This window comes from Pholcus phalangioides, unplaced genomic scaffold, assembly GCF_987345545.1.
Source record: "Pholcus phalangioides strain wild (caught in Gottingen) unplaced genomic scaffold, Ppha-v1.0 ptg000172l_1, whole genome shotgun sequence".
In the NCBI taxonomy this organism is placed as follows: domain Eukaryota; kingdom Metazoa; phylum Arthropoda; class Arachnida; order Araneae; family Pholcidae; genus Pholcus; species Pholcus phalangioides.
The window spans coordinates 6,881,178-6,905,641 of record NW_028301637.1 but is presented as its reverse complement, the minus strand read 5'-3'; the positions used below and the strand labels follow the sequence as shown (position 1 = coordinate 6,905,641).

The window sequence follows — 24,464 nt, the reverse complement described above, 5'->3', positions numbered from 1 at the left end:
TTGTAAGCAACACACGGAAATCTTGTATACACAAAAGAGGCATAATAATATTTTAACACATAATATAACATAAAAGAAGACAATTACTTTTTGCTAGTTTTTCTACTGCTGCTTCTTTTGTAATGGTACCATGGAACCATGGATAAATTTCATTGGGATCAACGTCATCATCCTGTAATTTAGAAGAAAGCCATCAATTAATCAACTTTTTTTTTTCTTTTTTGGTGTAAAGAACAGGGTATTCATTAAATGATCCCACTTCACCAGTACATCCTTGATTGTGGAAACTACCAGCATGAGAAGTCAGCAGATCAATTAATGATACAATAACTCTCTATTATCTGAGCTAATGTAGAAAGATCTAATTCAGATAATACAGACGTTATACAATTTTTAAAGTTAGTAAAAATTAATAATGCTGTAAATGGTGGAAATAAATTAATGATGTTGAATGGTGTAAATTATGAATTTGCACAAAGATTTTAAATTATTGTGCAATGCAATATAAATATCAAATGATCACGGTATAAAGTTATACTAAGTAAAGAATACCAAACTTGCAATTTAAAACGTTACAAAGATTACTGTAAAAGCTTTAAGAAATAGTCTTTCAATGTCTTCCAGACCATCCTCTATTTTCATTTAATGTGTAAAGCTCTCACTACATATTGAAGCAGTTTGTTGTGATTCAATATTTCATATTAAGTCAATTCTGAAGAGTCAAATATTTGTTAAAGTTGAAACTTTCACATGGACCCAGAGAGTATTCAATATTATTTTGATGTTAAAATTTTTCCTTAAGTTTTCTTTGCTCAAGTCAATGTTTTCAGGTGTGAGACTTAATTTTTAAAAAATATCATTAACTTTCTCAGTGAGAAATGAATAGTTTCTTCACCCCCCCCCCCCCTTCTCCAGTTTTCTGGAGAAACACTGACAAATGACAATCAGCCCGTTGACCTGTGCTTACAGACAGGGCCGTCTCAAGACCATCATGGGCCCCCAGGCCAAGTGATTTTTGCGAGGCCCTAACTGGTAAATTCTCGAAAATTTCAACCAAATCTCATTTTGTGAGGCCTCTCCTTAGCTTGAGGTGCCCGGTTGGGCCCATGCGTTAAGACGGCACTGCTTACAGACATTTTTTTGCATGTCTGTTCACATCGATATTCATTCATTTTGCTTTTTTGCAGTGCTGCAAATAAATGCAGTGTTTAAAAGTCAGTACAGTCAAACTTCGTTAATGAGTCACTCTTGGGAGAGCAAAAATATGACTTAGTAAGCAGAGTGACCCGTTAAACAGAGTAAGCCATAGCTGTGCAAATTCCTACCTGAGGACAAATGGGACTTCCAAAAAGTGACCCGGTAAGCGGAGTGACGTGTTAACCGGATGATGCACTAACAAGGTTTGACTGTACAAATCTTGAGTGTAGATTTTTCAAAAATACAGAAAAAAAATTGATGAAATGGAAAAAATCAAAATCTCAAAAAATATTAATAAATACAAAATTGCAGCTGAAAATCAAGGCATCCCTTTGAATACCTTATCAATGATTTAAAAAAACAAAAGGACATTATTCATGCAAAGACTCTCGTCAAATGGGAATGAAATGAAAGTAATTCAAAAATTACTGTATTTTTCTCATAGAAAAGAATCTTACTTTCTGTATATATTCATACTCATAATACAAGATATGCATGTCTACACTTTTTTAAATATTCTCATTGAATGATTAAATCTAATTTCTTTTATTTTCAGTAGTTTGACATTTTTCACTAAAATATTTAGAAATAGCATTGTTATTTTAACAAATCGCTTCCCCTTCACCGAAAAAATCAAAATTTTTGATAAGTTGAACCAAAGGTAACTTGAAATTTTTGATCAGCCGCTGCACATACAAATAATTGTGATTTGACTGCAACATTTTTTGAATTTTTTTTTAACCAATTCATGAAAGATACTTCAGGAAAATCAGAACTTAATTGAGATTTGGAGGGTCTCTGGCCTTGTATGCTCAAATGAAATAAAAAAAAATGATTTTTTTTCCAATTCATAATAGCTAATTCTTCTACAGTCCATGTTTGTTATGACACTCCATTATAATGTCTATTCCATCATAATGACCAGTACGGGTGGTTCCCAAATATTTCCCTATTTCTGCCATGTTATTTTTATCCAATATTAATGACTGGTAAATATCGTTCAATCCATTACAATGACCGAATTCAGTCCCCCCCCCCCACAAAAAAAATGGACAAAATCAGTCATTGAATGGATTTGACCTAGAAATTTGATGATTGAGAAGAAAGGATATGAAGCATAGATGGTTTAAAGATAGGGAAATCCTGATGGTTAACTGGCACCATCATTGGAAACTTTGTGTGTGGTTACCATTGTTTTATTTTCTCACATGGCGGCTTCACTCCCACTTCCCACCTGATTGATTTTTTAACCTTATTCTAAATTTTATCGCATGATTTTACTTGATTTCTCAATAGGATAATATAGAGGTAATTGAACTTATTTTTCTGAATGTAATAAAAAAAATGAATGTAGGTTTTGTCCACAATATAGTGTTTTCGTAAGTGGAATATACATACCGTAATATGTATTTAAATTGTGTTTTCCCCCCTTTGACACATTGTTATATTGCAACATTGTAACAAAATAAAAGAATTTTTTTTAATTCCATCAATACAATACACAATTTTCCGGAGAAGCTAAACTTTCTGATTTTTTTTCAAACATTTGATATGACGACCTCCCAATATAACATCCATTATCTGTGATAATGACTTATGGTTATAATGAGCTTTGACTGTATATTGTTCCTAAACACCATTAAAAAATTCTCAACATCATAAAAGTAAAAAATAACCTACCAGTTCATCTACCAGGTCTTTGAATACCAAGCCACTTTCCTGAGTTCTGTGCAATGTACACCACAGCCAACCATCTCCCATATCATTATGAACAATAAATATATCTCCTTTAAGAAAACTAAATAAAAAGACGTCACATCAAACAAGGATTTCACAGCAAACAATCATTTGATAAAATACAGGGAAACTGCTTATAAAAGAATTTCAAGAAAGGCCATAAACAAAATATATTCAATATAAAAGTACTGGCATACAAAAAAATATTTTTATTCACACTATTTTTATTATAAAATACAGTGGAACTTCAGTTTACAAATGTTTTGATACACGAGCTAAAATTGTGAGGAAAATCTGACTCAATAAACTTGCGATAATTTGCATTTTCAGTTTTGTTTATGTGATCACAACCAAAAATAATATATGGCTAAGACAAAGGAGAAATTTTTTTGTTTTTGTTTACTAGGTTATTAATGAGAGAAGAAAGACACTGGAAAGGCATTTCTTCCAGTGTTGGCAAGGTTTTGGAAACACTGTAAAAACCCATGGTATTTACCATATTGTCCAAAACCTCTGCCTCAAAAACCATACACAAAAAATGAAAAGTAAAGTAAGCAATATCTACAACCAAAAAGAAAAAGTGTGAAAGTGGAAACAGTTAATGTAGAGTTAGTATATGACTGATAATAATTTATCAAACAGATTTTAATAATATTTTTTCCTAATGAAAGTAACATTCTAAAAAAATTTGCTCCTACCTAATTTAAAAAAAATTGTCTTAAACTATATTACAAACCTGTCCAGATGCAGTTCTTAAGTAACCAAATATAACATGAAAACAAATCAAGTTTTCTTTGTGTGTGTGTGATGATACCAATATACTTTAAAACCCTCTAGTGGCTAAAAAATGCTGTTCCAAAGTTTTCAAAAGGTATCTAAAACCTCAACTTGTCAAAATGCATTGTGAACATGATAGATTTTATTTTAATGATAGAGAGTACCAAAAAAAAAAAAATAAATAAATAAATAACCGTTATCTAAAAAAAAGCACGGTTGCAAAAAAATAACAGTTTCAATCAATTGATAATGACTTTTCACAACCCTGGACTGTCATGACATGTAAAAACAATAGCTTCTTTAATGATACCAAAGGAGGTAAGTATGAGGTGTACTTAAAAAAACCACAAGCAGATTAAACCCATTAAAATCATCTGAAAATGTCATTTCAGCTTTTGTCTTTGTCAAGTTCATGGTTTAAATCTGATAAAATCTGTATAATAAATTAATATTAATTACATAACTGTTTATATATAAACACTGTATTCAGTGTTTTCACAAATTTGAATTTTGATAATGTTTTAACCAGGGTTGTTTGACCAAGTGGTTTTTTTCAAAAAATCAAATAAAAGTTGCCTAAATATCATTTTTTTCCTTGAAAATATCATATTGGTTCATTATTAGCCAAAATGTTTCATTTTTACCACATTTTATATCCTTGGGGTACATTCTGATGGTATATCTTAAAATGCCATAAGATTTTATAAGTGTTTTTTTTCAAAAAGTCTCATAAAAGTGGCCAGGATATATATATATTTTTCATATGAAGTATCTTAGTCATTTAAAGTTATATATAAAAGCCTAAATTTCTCATTCTTACAACATTTTCTAACCTTTGGCTACATTCTGATGCTCTATATATCTTTAGCAAATTCATGAATGACGATTGCATCACACATCTAAATGTAGTGGTGTATTATCTCACAGGGTTTCTTTTTCCCTTCACAAAGAAGCAGCTACAATAGTGACACCATCATGCTAGGGGCAGGTGGTCCTATAATCCAATAAAGACACCAGCTGTCCTTAAAGGACAAAGACTAGTGTACTAGTTCTAACATTACCTCACATACATTTTCATTTTCTTTCCCATAAGAAGTAGCACATCTCATACTGTATATCTCCCAGTCTTAATGTTCTCTCTCAATAGTTGTTTTTTTTTATACTTTCACACACACACTGTTAAGCCCAATTAATCAAGGTTCTACTGTATAGTAGTAACAGATTTCTGAAAAATAATCAGCTATATACAGGGTGATTATAATTTAAGTTTTGATTCCAAAACTATACAATAAGTACTGATCAGAATGACTTGAAAATTTGCATGGATACTCCTGAAGCAATGGAAGTTTCTTTCGCAAAAGAAAAAAGTGTAAAATATGCAAGTAGACGATGCTGTACTTGGCCAGCAGTATAATCTATTTTGTGCAACCACATCATTTCGGCACTTCCACAGCATCAGTGTGTGGATAGAATTTCTATCAAGATGCACATTGCAATACCAGCTGCTGAAGACCCATTTTGACAGGATGCACCTTAACCCTTGCAACTTCTGGCTGTGGGGATACCTCAAAATGTTATAAACACTGGTCAGATTAAGTGGTTTAATAAAGCTGAATTGCAAGCACATCCACATTATGACCATGGCATACTCAGATTCTGTTGTTGAACAAGAATTTTTGTGCTTTCAACCTCATAGCCAGAACACGCGGTGGACAACATATTTAACATTTCTTAAGTAAGTTGTAGTTATTTGTTCAATTGCTTCGTTTTTTGTGATGTTTCCATGAATTATGAAATCGTGAAATGTTATAATTAAGGTATCATTCTGCCATGACTGTCTATCGTTTCCATTCTGCAGGCAAATTTCCCACATGTTGGATGATGTTTAATGATTTTAAATTTTTAAGTATTTTTCCCTCTTTATCAAATAAAATTGAATTTTTTCAGGAATATTCATGTCAATTTTCAAGTCATTCTGACAATCGTTCTTTTTTTACAGTGTTTTGAAATCAGAACCTTAGTTATAATCACCCTGTATATCGTAAATCATTGCTAATTAATCTGCATTATTTATGCTTCATTAAATACATTATATTCACCTAATTTTTATTACTTTTTGCAAAATAGCTTCCTAATTAAGTATACTGAAAGTAACTGGAGAAAAACCTTTATATATTATATGATTACATTAAATAAATAATTAAATTTTAATTTTAATAACATTAAATAATTTTAATAACATTAAATAATTTTAATAACATTAAAAGAATTTCCAAACACACAGTAATCCATTGAGTTAAGCAAAAAATAAGTAAATATCAAAAGTTTGTTTTTGTTAAAATGTAATAAATATTTATTGATTAATTAGCATGGGAATAGTGTTAATTACATTAATAAACATTTTATTTTAGTTAATTATTGGAAGTTCGAATGATTTTTCAGATATTTTATTGTTTTTAATGTCAATACTATTTAAAACAAAAAAACTGGTTTAAACCAAAAAAACCTGTTTTTGAAACTGACTAGGGTAGAAAATATTGATCTCCAATTCATCAAATTATATAGCTACATGGCCTTTTCACGGATAGCTTATAGATCCACAATATCATTGGACTACTTCAGATGAAATTACTAATCAGTAGAGCGATTTTTGTAGCTATGTTCAAACCTACAGAACAGATGATGTTCTGTAGAGAGTCAAAGTCTAACAGAGTCAAAGCAAACAAATCAAAAACATTGTTGGCTTTGATACCCAGTGGACTTTACAGTCCACTACAGACCAGTCAATTTTACAGCCTTTAAATGTGAGCATGAACAAGCTTTCTAAAGATTATTGAAGGAATTTATGGACTGAATGAATGAGTTTTGAAGATAAAGAAACAGCAAAAAGCAGTGCCTTAAAGAAACCTGACATATGCCTAGTGAACCAGTGGATTTATGAGCCGTGAAATTCTTTTCCACTAAAATCATCATCAAATCCTTTAAAAAGTGTTGTATCAGTAATGTAATGGACGAAACTGAAGACAACATCCACTATGAAAGTGATGTTTGTCACTGTTGTGAAAATGAAGATGCCACACGGTATTGGCTTTCAATGTAGAGCTCTGAGAATCAAAAGAAATGGATTGGAAAGTTTGAATCATTTTTCATTGTAACTTTTATAGCATGAAAATATATGACATTTTTCCCCCTTTAAAATACACTGATTTTTGGGGATCAGCTTATATACAGGTTTTAAATTTATTTGGGTTTTAGTAGTCCTGAAGTGAGAGGGTTGGCTTATACATGAGTATAAAAGAAAAGTAATTTTTAGTATGTTAATTTTCATTAAATGAAAATTTATTTTTCATGTCATATGTTAGCTTTCTGAGGTCTTGAACAGTAAAATACAGTTTAAGACAGTAAAATCATGTGTGCTGTCTAAAACCAGGTTTCCAGTTTTCATACGTTCAAAACTGCAACCCTGATTTCTTCCACACTCATAGGGACAAGTGTACATTAGAAGGTTAAGAGTTAAAGCAGCTCAGGAAACCCAGAAGGATGGAAATCCCTGATGAATAGGAATAAATATTATAATGGATAAACATACCTAATTTCATCAGTATCAGGCATTTTATTATATGGAAGAATGGCAACAACTCTTTTCTTGTCATTCACGGGCTGTAAATATACATATATAATTAATATATATTTTTTAATAAATAAACTACAGTAACACTTTACAAACATGGAATGAAAACAATGCGAAACATAACAGAATATGAAATAGAGGGAGAAAAAAAGTGAAATTTAAATAAAGATAAAAAAATAAATAAAGCACCCATCAACACGAACAGAAGATTATCAATTAATATTTTTTCCCTCTCAAAACACAAGCATCCTCGTTAAAATTAAAATATTATAAACTGAGGTAACTTTGGGAGACAGGGGGTGAATTTTTGGCTTTTGAATGTCCAGCCAATGCCATGCATTTTATCAGTTCGCTGGCACTGATGAAACACATGGCATTGACTGGAAATTTGAAAGTAAAAAACAATTTGATGTCCCAAACTTCCACCCCCAGTCCCAAAGTTACCACGGTTTACAGTAATAATATACAGTGAAACCTCATTACAACGATACTCGATATAACAAATCTCTCTACAGCAATATTTTTTCTAAGCTTGTTTGGAATTGCCAACAGTCTGATAATAAACTCCTCTCGATACAATGATACTTGTTACTACGCTAAACCTCTCTAAAACAATATTTTTTGAAATTTTGAAACTGCTACAGCGATATTTTTCTCAAAATCATCTTCAATTCAGTTTCAAATTACTAATCATGTTCTTTCGAGGGTGTTTAATAACATCAGTATTTTGCTCTATTCATGTTTTGAAAGTGTTGATGAAGTTGTTGTGAAGATACTTTCTGTGTAATATACAAAAGTCTTGTGCAGTAAAATACTTTGAAGAGGCATAACAAGTGGCTGAATTTTATTCATTAACTAATAATGAAACATACTTTGGACTCCTGTGAAATGGGCCTATCTCGTCTCTATCTTATTTACTTTGTGCACATGTTTATATAATTGAATTTGTATACATTTATAGTGGAAATTGTTATGAAAAATAATCTTCATTTTACCTCATTAAATCGTGCACGATCGCTGTTTAAGATCGGGTTTAAGCTACAGTCATATTTTTCCCAAAATGCAAAAGAAAATCGTAGAATAATCGTAGAAAGCAAAAGAAGTAGTAGCCACTTTCGCAAAAATGTGTACAGGAGGTACGAAATGAGTAGACATCCAAGCATCAATCATTATATTAACATTTTAGCATTTTGCTAAAGCTTTTCTCCCAATTTTTACTTTTTTGCGAAAGGAATTTTTTATCCAGCTTAAACCCTGCTGAGAAGTACACGATCCTGATTAGATTGCTGTTTGAATTATTGTTGCCAGAATAACTTTTAAGTTTCAAATTTTTAGTTTCTGTGAATAATTATATAAATCAGATTTAAACATTTTTTAATGGCTGCTGCTTAAATACTTTTTTTTTATGGTCATTCCCCAGAGTAGGGCCATACTGCTAGTTTTTTTATAGATATAAATATATCCTGCCAGCAGTGGTCTCTCTGCTTGTTCCAATGATGTAGTTCATCATCTACTCTTAGGAGGGAGTTTTCTCATTTGCCCTATTGGTGCAACCATCTATGGTGCGGTAAGACTAATTCTGTTTGAATCTCACTTGTGCAGTGGCACAATACTGGCTGGGCCAGATCCTCATCATCATTGTTGTCTGCCAATGTTGCTGTATTTCATCCTGATCTTTTACTGACGCTGCTGGTTGACTTATTCCTGATGATATCATGCTCTTCTAGTCATGTTGCCACTGCATGAGCTCCTCGCTCAGTGGTCAATCCATTCCATTAACATCACTTGTGTGTGTGCACGTGCTTCCTGCTGATCAGCAACTACATAATGGTATTTAGGGATATTCCAAGTATGCTGATGTTGCACCATCTGGACTAGATGTGGTATGACTGTCAATATTACTATGTTCCTATTGTCAAAATTCTTAATACACTAAACAATTTGTTAAATTTGAATGAATAAATCAAAAAAATGGAAAACTCTGTTTTATTAGTCTCTCTCTCATTTTGTATCACTGCGTCAACTCTTTGGAAGGAATCCTGGGTTGTGTAACAGCCTATGTTACAACCAATTAGAATTTTTTGCTACGAATACTACCTATCAATGTATTTTATGCTGATACTCACAATGTGAATTCAGAACAGATGCCAACAAGAGCATAAATATGGCAGCACTGATGATAATGCTAACTCTCAATATAACTAATAACCCCCCCCCCTCTACAATATTTTTTCGATTCCCAGAGTATCGTTATATCTACTGTAATTGAAACATCAACGAAAAAAAAACAAAAAAACTTGAAAAAAATATTTTTTTAAGGCAATAAGAGGACCAACAAACCTCTGGTGGTGGAACTGGATAAACCAACCGTTCTTTCTTTAAAAGATCTGACCAGCTTGTGTAATACCCAATGAGATCAGAGAGAGAATCGAACTGTCTTCCACCAATGTAGTAGTCTCCGCAAACTGCCGTGATTCTGGGTCATGATAAACAAAAACAAATTGATATTTCATATAATATTAGCTGTTACCCACAGCTTCGCTCGCGTAGATTTGATAATCTGAAAACTGCTTGGTGATGATTATTCCCCATAAAACACTTGAACCCCTCATGAAACCCTTGGGGCTTGAATTTCCAGAAACCCCATCTTAGTGAATCTCTATATTATAAAATATAATACTGACCAAATTTCATATTTATAGCTTCAGCAGTTTGAGCTCAGCGATAATTGTCCCATATAAAATTTGACCTCCTCCTTCCTTATGATCCCTTTAGAGGTTGAATTTTGTAAAAAAAAATCTCCTCAGTGAGTCGGTACATTTCCAAAATAAAACTATTGACCAGATTCTATATTTATAGCTTCAGTGGTTTTGGCTCAGCATGAGCCAAAACCGCTGCAAAACCATAGGTTCTCTATGTAACCTTTGAACTACCCTTACGACACCCTCAGGAATCAAATTTTGAAAAACTCCTTCTTAGTGAGTCTTTACATCATAAAATAATACTGATCAAATTTCATATTTATTGCTTCAGCAGTTTTGGCTTGACGATGATGAATCAGAGCATGTTATTTTATATAATATAGATGAAACCATCAATGTGCAGGGTACCACAATATATTCAAATTAAAACACTAATAAGAACAAAATTCAGCAAGAATGTATTAAGATATGATTAAAATGTTTCAAGCTTATAAGTTCTTTGACTTTCTCAATGAAAAATAAAAACTGAAGTTTAAGCTGCCCATGTTTTACATACGATGGCGTGACCAATGCTCTGGTCACTATATTGGTGGTGTGAAGAAGTTGTCACCGTTGGCATCTGTATTTTTCAAACAGTTGCTGTAATAATCATCATTGCATCTTCTTCACTGTCCTTACCTGGGGAACCGATTTCTGAAGTTAAAACAGGTTGTGATGTCTCTACTCAGAGAGTCCTGCTACTGTGCAAATTATAAGAAAAGCTGTCTCTCCAACATATATTGGTTAGTGTACTTACCCGAATTGCAAAAAGAAAGAGGTCTGATTCCCAGTGGAGACTACTAACTTATTTTTTCTATGTTTGTCTTGGCACTAACATGTAGAAAGTCTTTCTTCCTGATGTGCTACAGGCTGAGAAAATCATAATGCTCTAATTTTAGAACATCTTGTATACCATGTCTTGGGACCATGAATTACTCTCACAGGCAATTCAATATGCGATTAAAAAATGCCACGAAAGTTATTCAATACTTTTTTTAAAATGTTTCTTTTTCATTTCATGTCTTAGCAATCAAATACAAATACAATGCCACAACAGGCAAAATGCCCAAGGAGGTGGCTGAGAAAAAGATGCCCATAATAAATATGGATGCCATATATTTCAAAAATACAGCAACCCAATTAAAAATGCAACTACAAACAATAAACATACATGATGAAATATTATGCAGTGCAGTAGGAAATGATTTAAATTAGAAATACAGTCGACATACATTTTTACGAACCCATAGGGACGTGAAAAATGGTTTGCAAAATCAAAAGTTCGTAATGGGAAGGAAGTTTAAAGGAATGGTATATTGATAAAAATTGTTTTTTCGGGTTCGAAGACCGTCGTCCGTTTGAGTTTGTTCGTCTGTTTGAGAACAAACTCAAACGGACGACGGTCTTCGAACCCGAAAAAACAATTTTTATCAAATGATGGCCGCGAAAACCTTATAGACTATTTGAATGGTATATTGTTTGGGACCAAGAAAATTAGTTTGTAAAAACGAGCAAATCTTAAATTAGAGTTTCATAAATCGACTTTACAATGCAATTCACTTCCTTCATGAATGTATATGAGGAATGAAATGAATGTATCAAACTATAGAATAAGCATAAGAGTAATACAGGGTGTCTATAACAAGTTATGTTTAGAATTGTCTGTAGCCTTAGTTATAGAAATTGACAAAACTTAATATCTTAACACTAGGGCCGATACCAGTCAAAATGGCCAGAGATTGATTTCATTGTAAACCAGGCATCATCAACCCATTGCTCGCAAGCACCACAGTGCTCCCTGAAGTACCTAGAGTGCTCGATGCTCATGTCCAATTTCATGTTTGCGAGCACTTACACAATACAATACAAATACAACGCCACAACAGGCAAATTGGCCAACAAGGTGGCTGACTTAAGAACATCATGGATCCCCGAGCCATTTTTTGGAGGCCTTACCTACTACTACTACACCACACATGCACCCCACCCACGGAACATCCCAACGAATCGGTACATGCGGGAATGTGCGTGTAGGTGTAGTGAAACCTGACGTGAAGTTTTGTTGTTTCTCTGTAATGCTTGTTATGTGTAGTGCTGCCATCTGCCACTAGTTTTTCTAACTATGAGTGAAGTGTTATGATTGAATGATTTATTGTTGTAGGACTGTTGCTCTCTGTGGCGAGACTTTTTAACGGGGAGATCGGCTCGCATTTGCGCCTTGAAGTTGGGAACCACAGAAAACCAACTTCAGCCGACCACCACTGTGGGGTTCGAACCCGGATCCTCGCATCGCGAGTCCGTCACTATAACCACTCGACCACCACAGCGGCTGACCACTTGATTAATGTCCCAATTAAACACCTTAGAGAAATTACATTTAAGGATTGAAATCATCGGCATTTCATGCATTCTTATGTTACATTTGCCATAAGGGTGTTTTTCTTTTCATGATGGGTATAGGCAGTGCTCGTGACTGGAAAAAGGTTGAAAATCTTTGCTGTAAACACTCAATTTTCTTAAGTTTTATCATTTTTTATTACACATATGAATGTAGGTAAGCAATAGAATATGAATAATACGATTTTTTAGATGAAATTAAATAATCCAATTTTACTTTTCAAGTTCCTCAAAATTCCTCATGGATGAAAAATATTAATATTCTGAAAATCTCACTGCAGTTGCATCTGGACACAAAACTTTTAACATTTTTCAATATCTTTGCTACATTGAACTGCATTTTCTGCTTATAGATTTCTTACCCATTGAAAATGTACCACTTGTTTTGTTATAACATGGCAAAATTCAACATCACTGTCTTTTTTACTGATACAGTGCCATTTGTTGCTGCTGTTAGCAAAATTCTGATTCCTGAACATATAAGGTTCTAGTCTTTCTAGCTAATTTTAACAAGGAAATAACCTTCCCAGTTTTATATTTTTTTTTACAAATCAATTAAGCATTTATTGATGCTAGTAAATGACGTAAATGTTGTAGAAAATGGGAACTGATAAATGAATGATCCTCACATAAAGTGCTTTCGACCCATCTGATCAATACCCACACTTTGTTTCGTTGTACAAAAAAATCAATGGTTTCAGGAGTTATTTTCTTGTTTTTAGAATATATATTTCAATACACTCAACTTGGTAGAATATCTTCCTTTTTTTCTTACTCTGGAACACATTTAATGTAGCATATTTGTGTGTTATCAAACCCATTTCATAGAAGGGGGTCTTTGTTGAACTTCATGCAGGGTTCCCACTCAAAAAATTAGAAAAAGTATGATTGGGGGAGGTTACCCCCTAAGACAACATAATATCTCATGAAGATAAAAAAAACTGATTTCTTTGTGAACTGAATGGTTTTACTGTGTTGCTTATTTTTTTATTAAAGAGAGATTTGTTAACATTTTACTGTTCACAACGCCAGTGTAATCGTCTTTGACAAATGAAGCACTATCATTTTTCTAGCTCTTTGCTAAGCATTGTAAATATTGTTTATGCCTCTGTGCATGCCCTAAACATACAGAAGACAATTGAATGCTATAGGTAGAGAGTCATAAAACATGGAATATGCCTATGTATTCAACTGCATTGTTATGCAAAAAAATTGTTGTTTCACCTACACATAAAATGTGCACCATAATATTGAATGATTAATGTTAATTACTGTACATTGAATAGTCCAAGACCATGAAGTTGGGAGTACAATTTTTTTTTTCTATCCAGGATAGAAGTTTTAATGACTACTGAAAACATTAACAGAAAGTAAGTTTTTGAATCCTCAAACTAAACAAATGAATAATTAATAAACTACATGGCCCACATACACCCCTAAATAACCAGAAAAACTATATAATTTCTGCTTTGGCAGAATCATTAATTGCAGTCTACTACATTCATACAGGGTGATCAGCAAATAAGCCCTTATTTCAAAATTAAATATCTCTACAACAAAGATCAATAGAATTATGCGGTAAACGGTACGTTTATTAGCAAAACTGTAAGAATGTTGTACAGAAATTTCGAAAATTTAGTTGTTTTTTTTTTAAATTTTTTTAAATTTAAAAAAAAACAAAAAAACTGGAGATTTTGGGGTTCCGAAAATCCTCATTTGTGTCAAGATAAACCACTGCATTCACCTAAAGTTACTGCATGGGCTGTGGTATGCGCCATGTGTGCTGACAAATTGTTCCAAAACTGTAACGTAACGTTCAGTAGTAATCGTTTCTCGCACGAAGAAGGGGCCGATAACGCCTCTGGCGCATACCGCAGCCCATGCAGTAACTTTAGGCGAATGCAGTGGTTTCTCTTCACACAAATGAGGATTTTCGGAACCCCAAAATCTCCAGTTTTTTTTTTTTTTTAATTTTAAAAAATTAAAAAAAACTAAATTTTTGAAATTTCTGTACAACATTCTTACAGTTTTGCTAATAAACGTACCGTTTACCGCATAATTCTATTGATCTTTGTTGTAGAGATATTTAATTTTGAAATAAGGGCTTATTCGCTGATCACCCTGTATTATTTAGCAATATTTCTATTTGATTTCTTTTTCATTAAAAAATAAAGTAGGACATTTTACCAAAAAGTAGGAGCCCTGACTTCATCTGAAATTGTTTCTCCATATTTCTTTTATTAGGTGTCATTCAAAGTATTACGTCATCATCGGGGGGGGGGGGGGTTGAAGGTTACGAAATTTTGCTGTTTGCTGACGGGGGGGGGGGGTCAAAAATGGCTAAAAATTTGCTGACGTAATACTTGAATGATCCCTTATTGTACCTACCAAGGTAGTAACATTCTGCTCCAGTTTTTTAGCAAGTATTGGTTGAGTAAAATAATCATCAAGTGGTAACATTTCTACTAGCTTTCAAATAAATTACTAAATTTTTGGCCAAACTGGTATTTTTATTTTGTTATCAGTTTGGTCAGTAAGGATGCCTCCAATTAGTTGAAGTGGAAACATCGGTTTTTGACAAAATTTGATGTCACGATTCAACAAAATATTTACTGTTCATGAAAGGAGTATCTATAATGTCACCAGTTAAATTCACTGGTCATGGTCCTTCTAGGTAACACTAAAAAAATCTCAGCTAATTTTTCTTTTGATACTAATAAATGGACAGTATATTGTTTCATTATTTTTAGAAAAAAGTCATGAAATTTCAACATTCTAAACAATCTGGTTCAGTATGAAAATGGAACGAGAAGATAGAAAACGGTCAAAATGACCAGTGCAGTCCCTCTAGTGTTAATAAAGAGATGGGAAAAAAAATTTACAGGAGAAAAAAAATCATTCATCACTAAAATATGGGTTACATGCAAACTATAAAGAACATGCTAGTCTTTTGCACGCATGTGACCAAACTGCAGAAGCATTCAGAACAATTACTAATCTAATATTTCTAATACCTCTCAACAGAATCATTCCCATTCTTCTTTCTTCACTACAAAGCATGATGCTGAGTTAACAAAAACATGTTTGCTAGTAAAACTCTTTTATGAGAATGGTAATTTCACACATCATAAGCTATGTAGAGATTCCTCAGTATTTATAGGGGCTTCAAACATTTTTCCTGACTCTACTTGGCTGATAAGACCAGATGCGTCTCACCTTACATCTTTACAGATTTCAAGGTGTTTCCAAGGGAAGGACCCATCTAGCATTTATTAATAAATAAAATTTTTGTATATAACAAATATGATGCAAATATCTGAGCATGTGAACGTCCTCGCGCACCAACAAGCATCTCATATCGCCTCAGAGCATCCATTGTGCTACATTAGGTCAATCATTGTGATCTTTTATACAGTTTTTGATGTCTGTTGATCTACATACTGGACTTGGAGAGGTGTCGCTTATTTTCGATGAATGTTCACGATCTTGTCCTTAATGTTTCATGATAGAAATAGATGAATTCTCTCTCTCTCTCCGCATTGATCCAGGCATATACCATTGCTGTAATTATATGGTGGACTCTTCCTAATCCGGCAAATTTCAGACCAGGGTGTGCTGAATTACTGGAAGTCAATTAAAAATGTCCACTTAATAGGGTTGGATTTCCCTATAGGCTAGAAAGGCTGAAGCCTAGGGCACCGAGGTCTGCAAAGGGCTTCAAAAATCTGAAACTTATTTTTTGGAGAAATTGCTCAAAGATCAAATTTTAACACATTGAAGTAGGAAGTTTAGAATTTTTTTACCTCACATTACAAATGGGGTGTGTGATTTTTACCCTTTGGTCAGTAAGAATATAACGAGCCCCATTACTTTCTATAATTTATGTTCGCATCAAATTTAAATCTGGTCCTGCTTTAAATTATAAAAGCTTCTGCATAAAGATATACAATGACATGTTTTCCTCTTCTATGCTTGCAGAAAATCCGCCGAAAAAACGCTGAATTGGTGAATGATTGGATTATTGAATCTGCTGTACTTGGTCAGAAATCGTCGATAAGCTGTGATAAATGTAAGTTTATCTTCAAATCATAATTTTAGTTGAATCTGAAATTGTCACTGGATGAATTAACATCAACACAATTCATTATAGCAGAGTAAATCACACTAATTTTGTCAGAGACCTTATTTGACATCTGAACTCATGTTAAATGATACAGTGCATTTCATCGGGTTCAGGGGGAAAAATGAATCCATAACTATAAAATTACCTGAAGTGGTTGATTCCTGTATGCCCAAGATACGAGAGGACATATGATCCAGGTTTTCTATCACTTTCTCTGACAAGATAACTACCAAGCTTGTTTGCCACCTGTAAGCGCAGCTCTGCACTGTATCGGTCCAAACGCCCATGATACCATCTGAGGATTTAATAATAATAATCATTAGAGCAAGCAACAAATTCAAAATATCTGTATATACATGGAGATTATAATTAAAGTTCTGATACTCTGACTAGCTTTTCTCAAAAACTACTCATCCGAACAGTCAAATTTTCATCTTAACGAGACCATGGGCAGGGCCGGTTTAACCATTAAGCAAAATAAACACGTGCTTAGAGCATCAAGAGAAAAAGGGCACCACCAAAAATAATCCAACGATACTTTTTTTTAAATTTAAATTTTTCCCCTCAATATCAACCATCCGGTAGAAAATCCCAAACTTTTAAGAGCACTTGATTGTACAGTTGAAGATCATTATCGAAAGGTTGACCAGGACTGAAACTAAGGGAGAGCAGGTACCCGGGCTATGGACCAGGAAGGGTGCTGAGTTTGCTTTTTTTTTCATTGAAAATTGTGATGAGGGGAACCAGAATCGATTCAGATCTCCCCAAGTAACAGGATAAATTTTAGTTTTTAGTTGCAACCCTGAGGGTGAAAGTTAATTACAAACAAGAACTCATGTCATTGCTCAGTTTTTGGATTGAGAAATTTTGCTCTATTTCCATAAAGTAAGCCCAGAGCTGTCTCAGCAGCATCATATAGGCTCCCAAGATACAATAAGTTTTCTGAGCATCCCCTCGAGCTATAAATACCTGCCTGCCAATTTGCATACTTACTCTCTTCAAAACTATAACCAGATCGAATTGTCACGAGGCTTCGCCAGCATTCAAGGCTCCCGAGACATGGAATCATAAATCTCGAGTGAAATGATTTTGTTTTTAAATCCCCTCACTTAAGAATACCAATTTACATACTTATTCTTGAAAATTGTAAATGGATCTAATTGTCACATGGGTAAGTAAGTATAAGTAATTGTAATATAAGTATAAGTAATTGTTTTTTATTAATTGTTCTGGGTCATGTGTTAAGGTTAAAAGTAAAGGTGATGGGGGGTCACCAAAATCGCACGTGTGCTTACTGCCTTCATATGTGCTAATCCGGCCCTGACCATGGGGAGAGAAATTTATGCAATGTAAAAAATAGTTTGATTTTTGACCACCAAGTGAAAAAATGGCACTTTTTTAAATTGCGTTTTCCTTTTTCTGTGGTTTATAGAGTGTATATATACCAAGTTTCAATGGAATGCATCCACCAGAACTCTGAGTACTTTCAGCGTACTGACACAGTAGAGCCAGACATGATACAGGATCTGTCCCATGGGTGATATAAGCACTTTACCTCAAGGGATTGGGCCACGCTGGAGAGAACTGAGTGGACTGGGCCAGAAGGCTCTAGTGCGAGTCCCTTGACACAGCACCCCTAGTTCTTTATCTTTAAGACTGGGGCGCTCTTTTCGCCACCGTTGGTAATGGAACTTGCAGATCCCTCACCCTGAGGTAAGCCGGGGGGGCCCACGAGCCTGAACACAGGCACAATCAGCCACACACCCCAGCGACTGCAATGATCCAGGTTGCTTTATTTTCAACAAGATAATTTACATTTAATATTCAGAATCAATTCGAGGCTGTCAGTGGGGTTTGAACCCCACCGTCAACACAGCAGTGGTCGGTCGGCCGAAGTTGGTTTGCTGTGGTTCCCAACTTCAAGGCGCAAATGCGAGCCGATCTCCCTGTTAAAAAGTCTCGCCGTACAAATATTCAGTCATTCACTTCTGAAACATAGATGGCAGCACTGAAAAATCATAAACAACACTAGATATGCGCTTTGACTGTTGGGTACACTTACTCAGGGCCGGTCTTAGACCTAGTGGCGCCCGGTACAAAAAACAGTAGTCAGCGCCCCCCTCCCCCAGGCACGAATCCAGAGTGATGTGTCAGAGGAGACATTTTTTGCTAGTCATTACTGTCCCGTAAAATATTCATTCTACTGATTCATACTACCATATTATCAGACTCTTGGTGTGGTGATCGTTCTCATCCCCCCATATACTTCTTGGTTGGATATTAAGGGATGAAGTCGGAAAAACATACTTCTTCTAGAATGGGATTACAGCTATGTAACTTGTAACCAAGCATAAAAACCCAACTTGTTTAATTTAATTAAGAGATTTAAAAATATTAAAAAAAGCAAAACATCACACATTTATGCAGGATACTCATCACAAAAAGGATCTACCTTCTTCATACTTATTTTAATTGAATTTTATGGTAAAATACGTAGAGTGCACACATATCATGTACGGGCTAAGATGATAATAAAAGTTGTTAAATTAAAGTGATATTTCCGTATGATTTCTTTCATATTTATAAAACTCATGAATTTCATTTGAAATTATCCCTTTCAGACCCAGTACTGGCTCAAAATCTTTCCCATATCAGAAGACACCTTAAATTCCTGTAATACTCCCCACAACACAGGAAAACACTTTTGCTCTTGCTAGTAGAAAAATTGGGTGACCAAAGGCAATTCCTCCATTATTTTTCATTTTTACTGCACAACAACAGAGAAAGAAATTGCTTCCACCCCCTCCCAAAATCTCATGCAGGGGTAAACGAAAAGAACTCGAGAGAGTGTATTTTTATCTGACCAAAATCGCTATGTACTGTAAGTAAATAGGTGCCCTGCCCATTGATTATTTTCTTTTCGAAAAATAACAGTAATATGATATACACTCAAACCTTTTGTTTTTTTTGAAAAAAAAAAATTCTCATCTCGGTCATTTTTCATTTATATTTTATAGTTATTTTTTAAGTAATAGTAATTTTTATAAATACGTATCTTAAAGATATTTTTCTAGTAATGTATATTTAACATGTTTCGGCACCCCTTCTCATTTGGCACCCGGTGCAATTGCACCGGTCGCACTGTCTTAAGACCGCCCCTGCACTTACTTACACTTCTGGCACAACTCGCTAGGTAGTAAATTGCCCATGGCAATATATCTGAGTTGTGCTCGGTTTGAAAAAAAAGATACCTTCCTCTCTAGCCTGCAATTGTAACAAAAATGGTCTCTCACCTGGAAGTGGACATTATTGGTGTCTTTTGTGGCCTCTTTTTTTTGCACCTAGTCTCTTTTGAAAAACCCGACAGTATTTAATTGCTATTGACACAATTGCTCAATGACAATACTATATTCAGAAGCGTACACAATGCCCTAAACTATGAAATACTAGTACAATACTGTGACATGTGTGTCAACAAATAAACATTCACTAATTATGTACCCAATTTCGTACACATTAAAAAACACAGTGTAGTACTAGAGCATACTTTCCCTTTGAAGTGCTATATATGAGAATGTAAAAAATATGTGCCTTGCCTTATACACTACAATACATTAGTGTCACGTTCTCAACCAGTAAATGTTTGCTCGTTGTTTTTCTCATTTATTCTGGGGGGAATTGTTTTTCTCATTTATTCTGGAATTGTTTTCTCATTTATTCTGGAATTGTTTTCTCATTTATTCTAAAATTGTTTTTCTCATTTATTCCAGAATGGTTTTTCTCATTTATTCCAGAATGGTTTTTCTCATTTATTCCAGAATGGTTTTTCTCATTTATTACAGAATTGTTTTTCTCATTTATTGCAGAATTGTTTTTCTCATTTATTCTGGAATTGTTTTTCTCATTTATTGGAGAATTGTTTCTCTCATTTATTGGAGAATTGTTTCTCTCATTTATTTTCCAGAATTGTTTCCCTCATTCCTTCTAGAATTGTTTTACTCGTTTATTTTGGAGTTGTTTTTCTCATTTATTCTATAGAATTGTTTTTCTGATTTATTCCAGATTTTTTTTTTCATTTATACTGGAGTTGTTTCTCTCATTTATTCTAGAATTTTTTTCTCATTCATTCTGGAATGGTTTTTCTCATTTATTCTGGAGTTGTTTTTCTCATTTATACTATAGAATTGTTTTTCTCATTTATACTATAGAATTGTTTCCTCGTTTATTCTAGAATTGTTTTCCTCATTTGTTCTAGAATTATTTCTTCCATTTATTCTAAAATTAATAGTTTTTCAATGTTTTCGACCATTTTCTGAAAAAATCTAAGGGCCAAATCTCATCACGGGTCATGCATTGACTTGCACACTTCTAATCCACAACCAGTTCACCGTTGTAAACTGTGTATGTGAACAAGGATGCTGAGTGCAAAGGATAAAGCTTTGTTGAAGTTGCTCTATGTGAAGCAGGAATCAGCGACCATTGCCTTGCGTAAATTCCGATTTCAGTCCGGCCCTGCCTGTAGAGCACTTGTCTTACATTTTGACTCATGAAGTGTATAGAAATGGTATGCAGTACAAAAACATAGCCTACTGCAGTCATCAAACAAGCTTGGGAGGCATTTACACAACTAGATATCTTTATCAATGACATCTCAAATAGTATAGATCAGTGGTTCTCAAACTTTTCTCACTTGTGACTCCCTGACGATTTATGGTTTAAATGCAGCTGCCCAGAATATTTTAAATATTTTCCCATATTAAAGAACCACTTAAAAGCATAAATAGACACACAAATTAATAACTACAGCCAAGCACGGATCGAGGATGATGTGACAGGAGGAGCAAATTTTACTAGTTACTTTGATTGTTCTATATTTTATGGGATAGACAAATTTTCTTGTATTATTCGGCTATTGGAGGGGGCGGTCATTCCTACCGCTCTTCTCTGGATCCATGCCTGAGCAGAGGCAGGCATCTTTAGCTGCAAACTGAGCAAAGGCAGACATTTTCAGCTGCGAATAGAGGGAAGCTAGGAATCTTCAGCTGCAAATGGAGTGAAGGCAGAAATCTTCAGCTAATGAGCTGAGGCACATATCTTCAGTTGCAAATGAAGCTGAGGCACATATCTTCAGTTGCAAATGAAGCTGAGGCAGATAACTTAAGCTTTGAATGGTGCAGATAACTTTGGCTTCGAATTGAATGCAGACATCTTCAGCTGCGGATGAGCAGAGGCAGGCGGAACCAGGGCCAGGCTCGTAAGTAGGCTGGGGCAACCGGGGCACTGCCTCAAGCTAAATGGGGGCTCCACAAAAAATGTATGCTTATTTTGCGTAATAATAATGCTTTCAAGGGGCCGTTAAGAAAATGTCTGCTCTGCGGTCCCAAGAAGGCATGTTATGGTCCTGTCCAGGGCAAAATGTTGGAGAAGTGACTTTTTTTGTAGGTGCATCGAATCATACTGTATTTTATTTTACAGGGCCAGGCAAATTTTCCCCTATATTATTCAGCCCTTTGGAGGGGTGATCATTTCCCCCCCCCCCTCCAATCCGTACTTGACTTAAGCTTGCTGTGATGAACACTGATACAGATTTTATATTTAAAAAAAAGTCATTTTTCCCTGATTAAAATAAAATTTGCATTTGTTCTTTCCCAGGTTTACTTCACTTTACTTACTTTTTCCGAGGTTTTTTTGGCCTTTACTATAAGTTTAAAAATTTTTTCTGGAGCGGCGCAGAACTTATCGAAATTATTTTCACTGGACAATGTTTAGTGTTTCACTTGTAATATAATCACTCTAAAATTTTCATATATTTAAATACACAAGATTTCGAGACATGACAATTTTTTGGTGTCGTCTTTAAACTTTTTCCCAAAACCTGTTATTTTTTTTAAGTGATTAAAGAAATCATAGCCTCCCTTAATATCAATTATTTCAAAATGGCGGTAAGGTAGGTCTATTTAATGGTCGCGAAATTTTGGCAAGCTGCCAAAACTATACCATATAGTAATTTTGTAATAATTTTATAAAATCTTAGTTATAACAATCATACAAAACACAAACTTTCAATTTTTTTTCAAAACTTTTCAGAAAGAAACAAAAACAAATATTCATCGAAATTCAATCAATATGGTTATTCCTGAATTGTCTTCACAGTTTGTTTCCAACCTATAATTTTACTAGCAGTTAATAATACTAAATTGAAATACTTAATTGAAATACATGCTCCTCGCCCAAAAGTTAATACAGCTATACAATTGTGTTCCAGGATTCGGCTGGAAAAAATCTCTGAAACGGGATAAGTTGCAGAGACTTGTATATTATGTATGGTGGCAGAGTTCTGGCATTCATTCATTCAGCTATACAACTAATTCTGAAAGCATCTAAGCTGCAGAGGGAGGAGTTGTAAATGTGCTTATCCAATATAATCATTTTTCTTGGTCGAAAAAAATATATCTTGGGCATCTAATTTTTTCATGTCTTTTGAGCACATATATAAAGGCATTACTGTGTAATATCCATTGTTTACTTGGTTCTTAACCCAAAAGTATAATATGCCGAAATCTGCATTGTACATCCCAGAACAATCAGCACTACTGCAGAACAATTAGGAAGAATTTTAAGAAGTGTAGAAAACACTAGTATGGGAATTTTCAACGCAGAACATTTCCAGTCAGCGGAAGGCTCATTGCCGGACAATGTAAAACATTGTGCTTTGGGGGTTTTTAATGTCAGTGGTTATTACTGTAATGGTGATAATTACTTGTAATAAAGCTTATAAAGGCGATTTTCGCCATATCCTCATTTAGTATCGATTTTTATTTCGAAATGACCATTGAGGTATTTAATGGTTATGAAATTGGCACACTGCCAAAACTATATATACAATACAGTAATTTTGTAATAATGTCATAAAACTCATGGTAAAATAATAATCATACAATTCACAAGCTTTCGATAATTATTTTTGAACATATTTATAAAGTAATGGAAATACATTTTTATTAAAATTAATGTGGTTATTCCTAAATTGCCATTACACACAGTTTGCTTCCCACCTGTAATTCTACTACTAGTTATTCATAATACTGAATTAAAAACTTCATATAAATAAAAACTCCTCACTGAAAACCTTGTACAACTGATTGGGAAGCCTCTAAGCTAGAGGAGCTGTAAATGGTTATCCTACATAATTGTTTTCGCCCACTTGAGGAATAGGATATATCTTGGACATCTCTTCAGTTTTTCTGTGTTTACAAAGGCAGTACTGTGTCTACTTAATTCTTAATATATCAGTGGTTATTACTGAAATAGTGATGACCAACAATAGTTAAGTTTATAAAGGTTATTGAAGATGCCATATCCCCCTTGAGTATTGAATTTTATTCCGAAATAACTGTTCAGGTATTTAATGGTCATGAAATTGGCACGCTGCCAAAACTATATATACAATACATCCATTTTGTAGTAATTTCATAAAACCCATGAGCATATGATAATACAATTCCCACGCTTTCGATAATTATTTTTTAATGTATCTACAAAGTAATGAAAATAAATTTTTATTAAAATTAATGCGGTTATTCCCAAATCGCCATCGCAGTTTGTTTCACACCTATAATTTTACTACTGGTTATTCCTAATACTGAATTAAGAACTTGATATAAATACTCCTCGCTGAAAAGCTTGTGCAACTGATTGGGAAGCCGCTAAGCCAGAGGAGCTCCGAATGCTTATCCTACACAATTGTTTTTCTCGCTTGAGGAATGGGATATATATCTTGGGCATATCTTCCGTTTTTCCCACGTGTTTTTTTACGTTAGTGTTTACAAAGGCAGTACTGTGTTTACTCAGTTCTTCATGG

General features: G+C 34.0%; 1 protein-coding gene across 4 annotated transcripts in view; it reads right to left on the bottom strand.

The window, feature by feature from the left end:
* Window positions 1–24,464, bottom strand: part of vap (RAS p21 protein activator vap) — an 84,828-nt gene that overhangs the window by 59,931 nt on the left and 433 nt on the right. For all 4 annotated transcript variants that reach the window (XM_089255673.1, XM_089255674.1, XM_089255675.1 and 1 more), the window contains exons 2-6: window positions 16,749–16,898; window positions 9,683–9,818; window positions 7,301–7,371; window positions 2,878–2,995; window positions 88–172 (exon numbers count right to left, since the gene is read on the bottom strand). In XM_089255673.1, coding sequence (XP_089111799.1) covers window positions 88–172; window positions 2,878–2,995; window positions 7,301–7,371; window positions 9,683–9,818; window positions 16,749–16,898 — 560 coding nt within the window. The remainder of the gene's footprint in view (window positions 1–87; window positions 173–2,877; window positions 2,996–7,300; window positions 7,372–9,682; window positions 9,819–16,748; window positions 16,899–24,464) is intronic.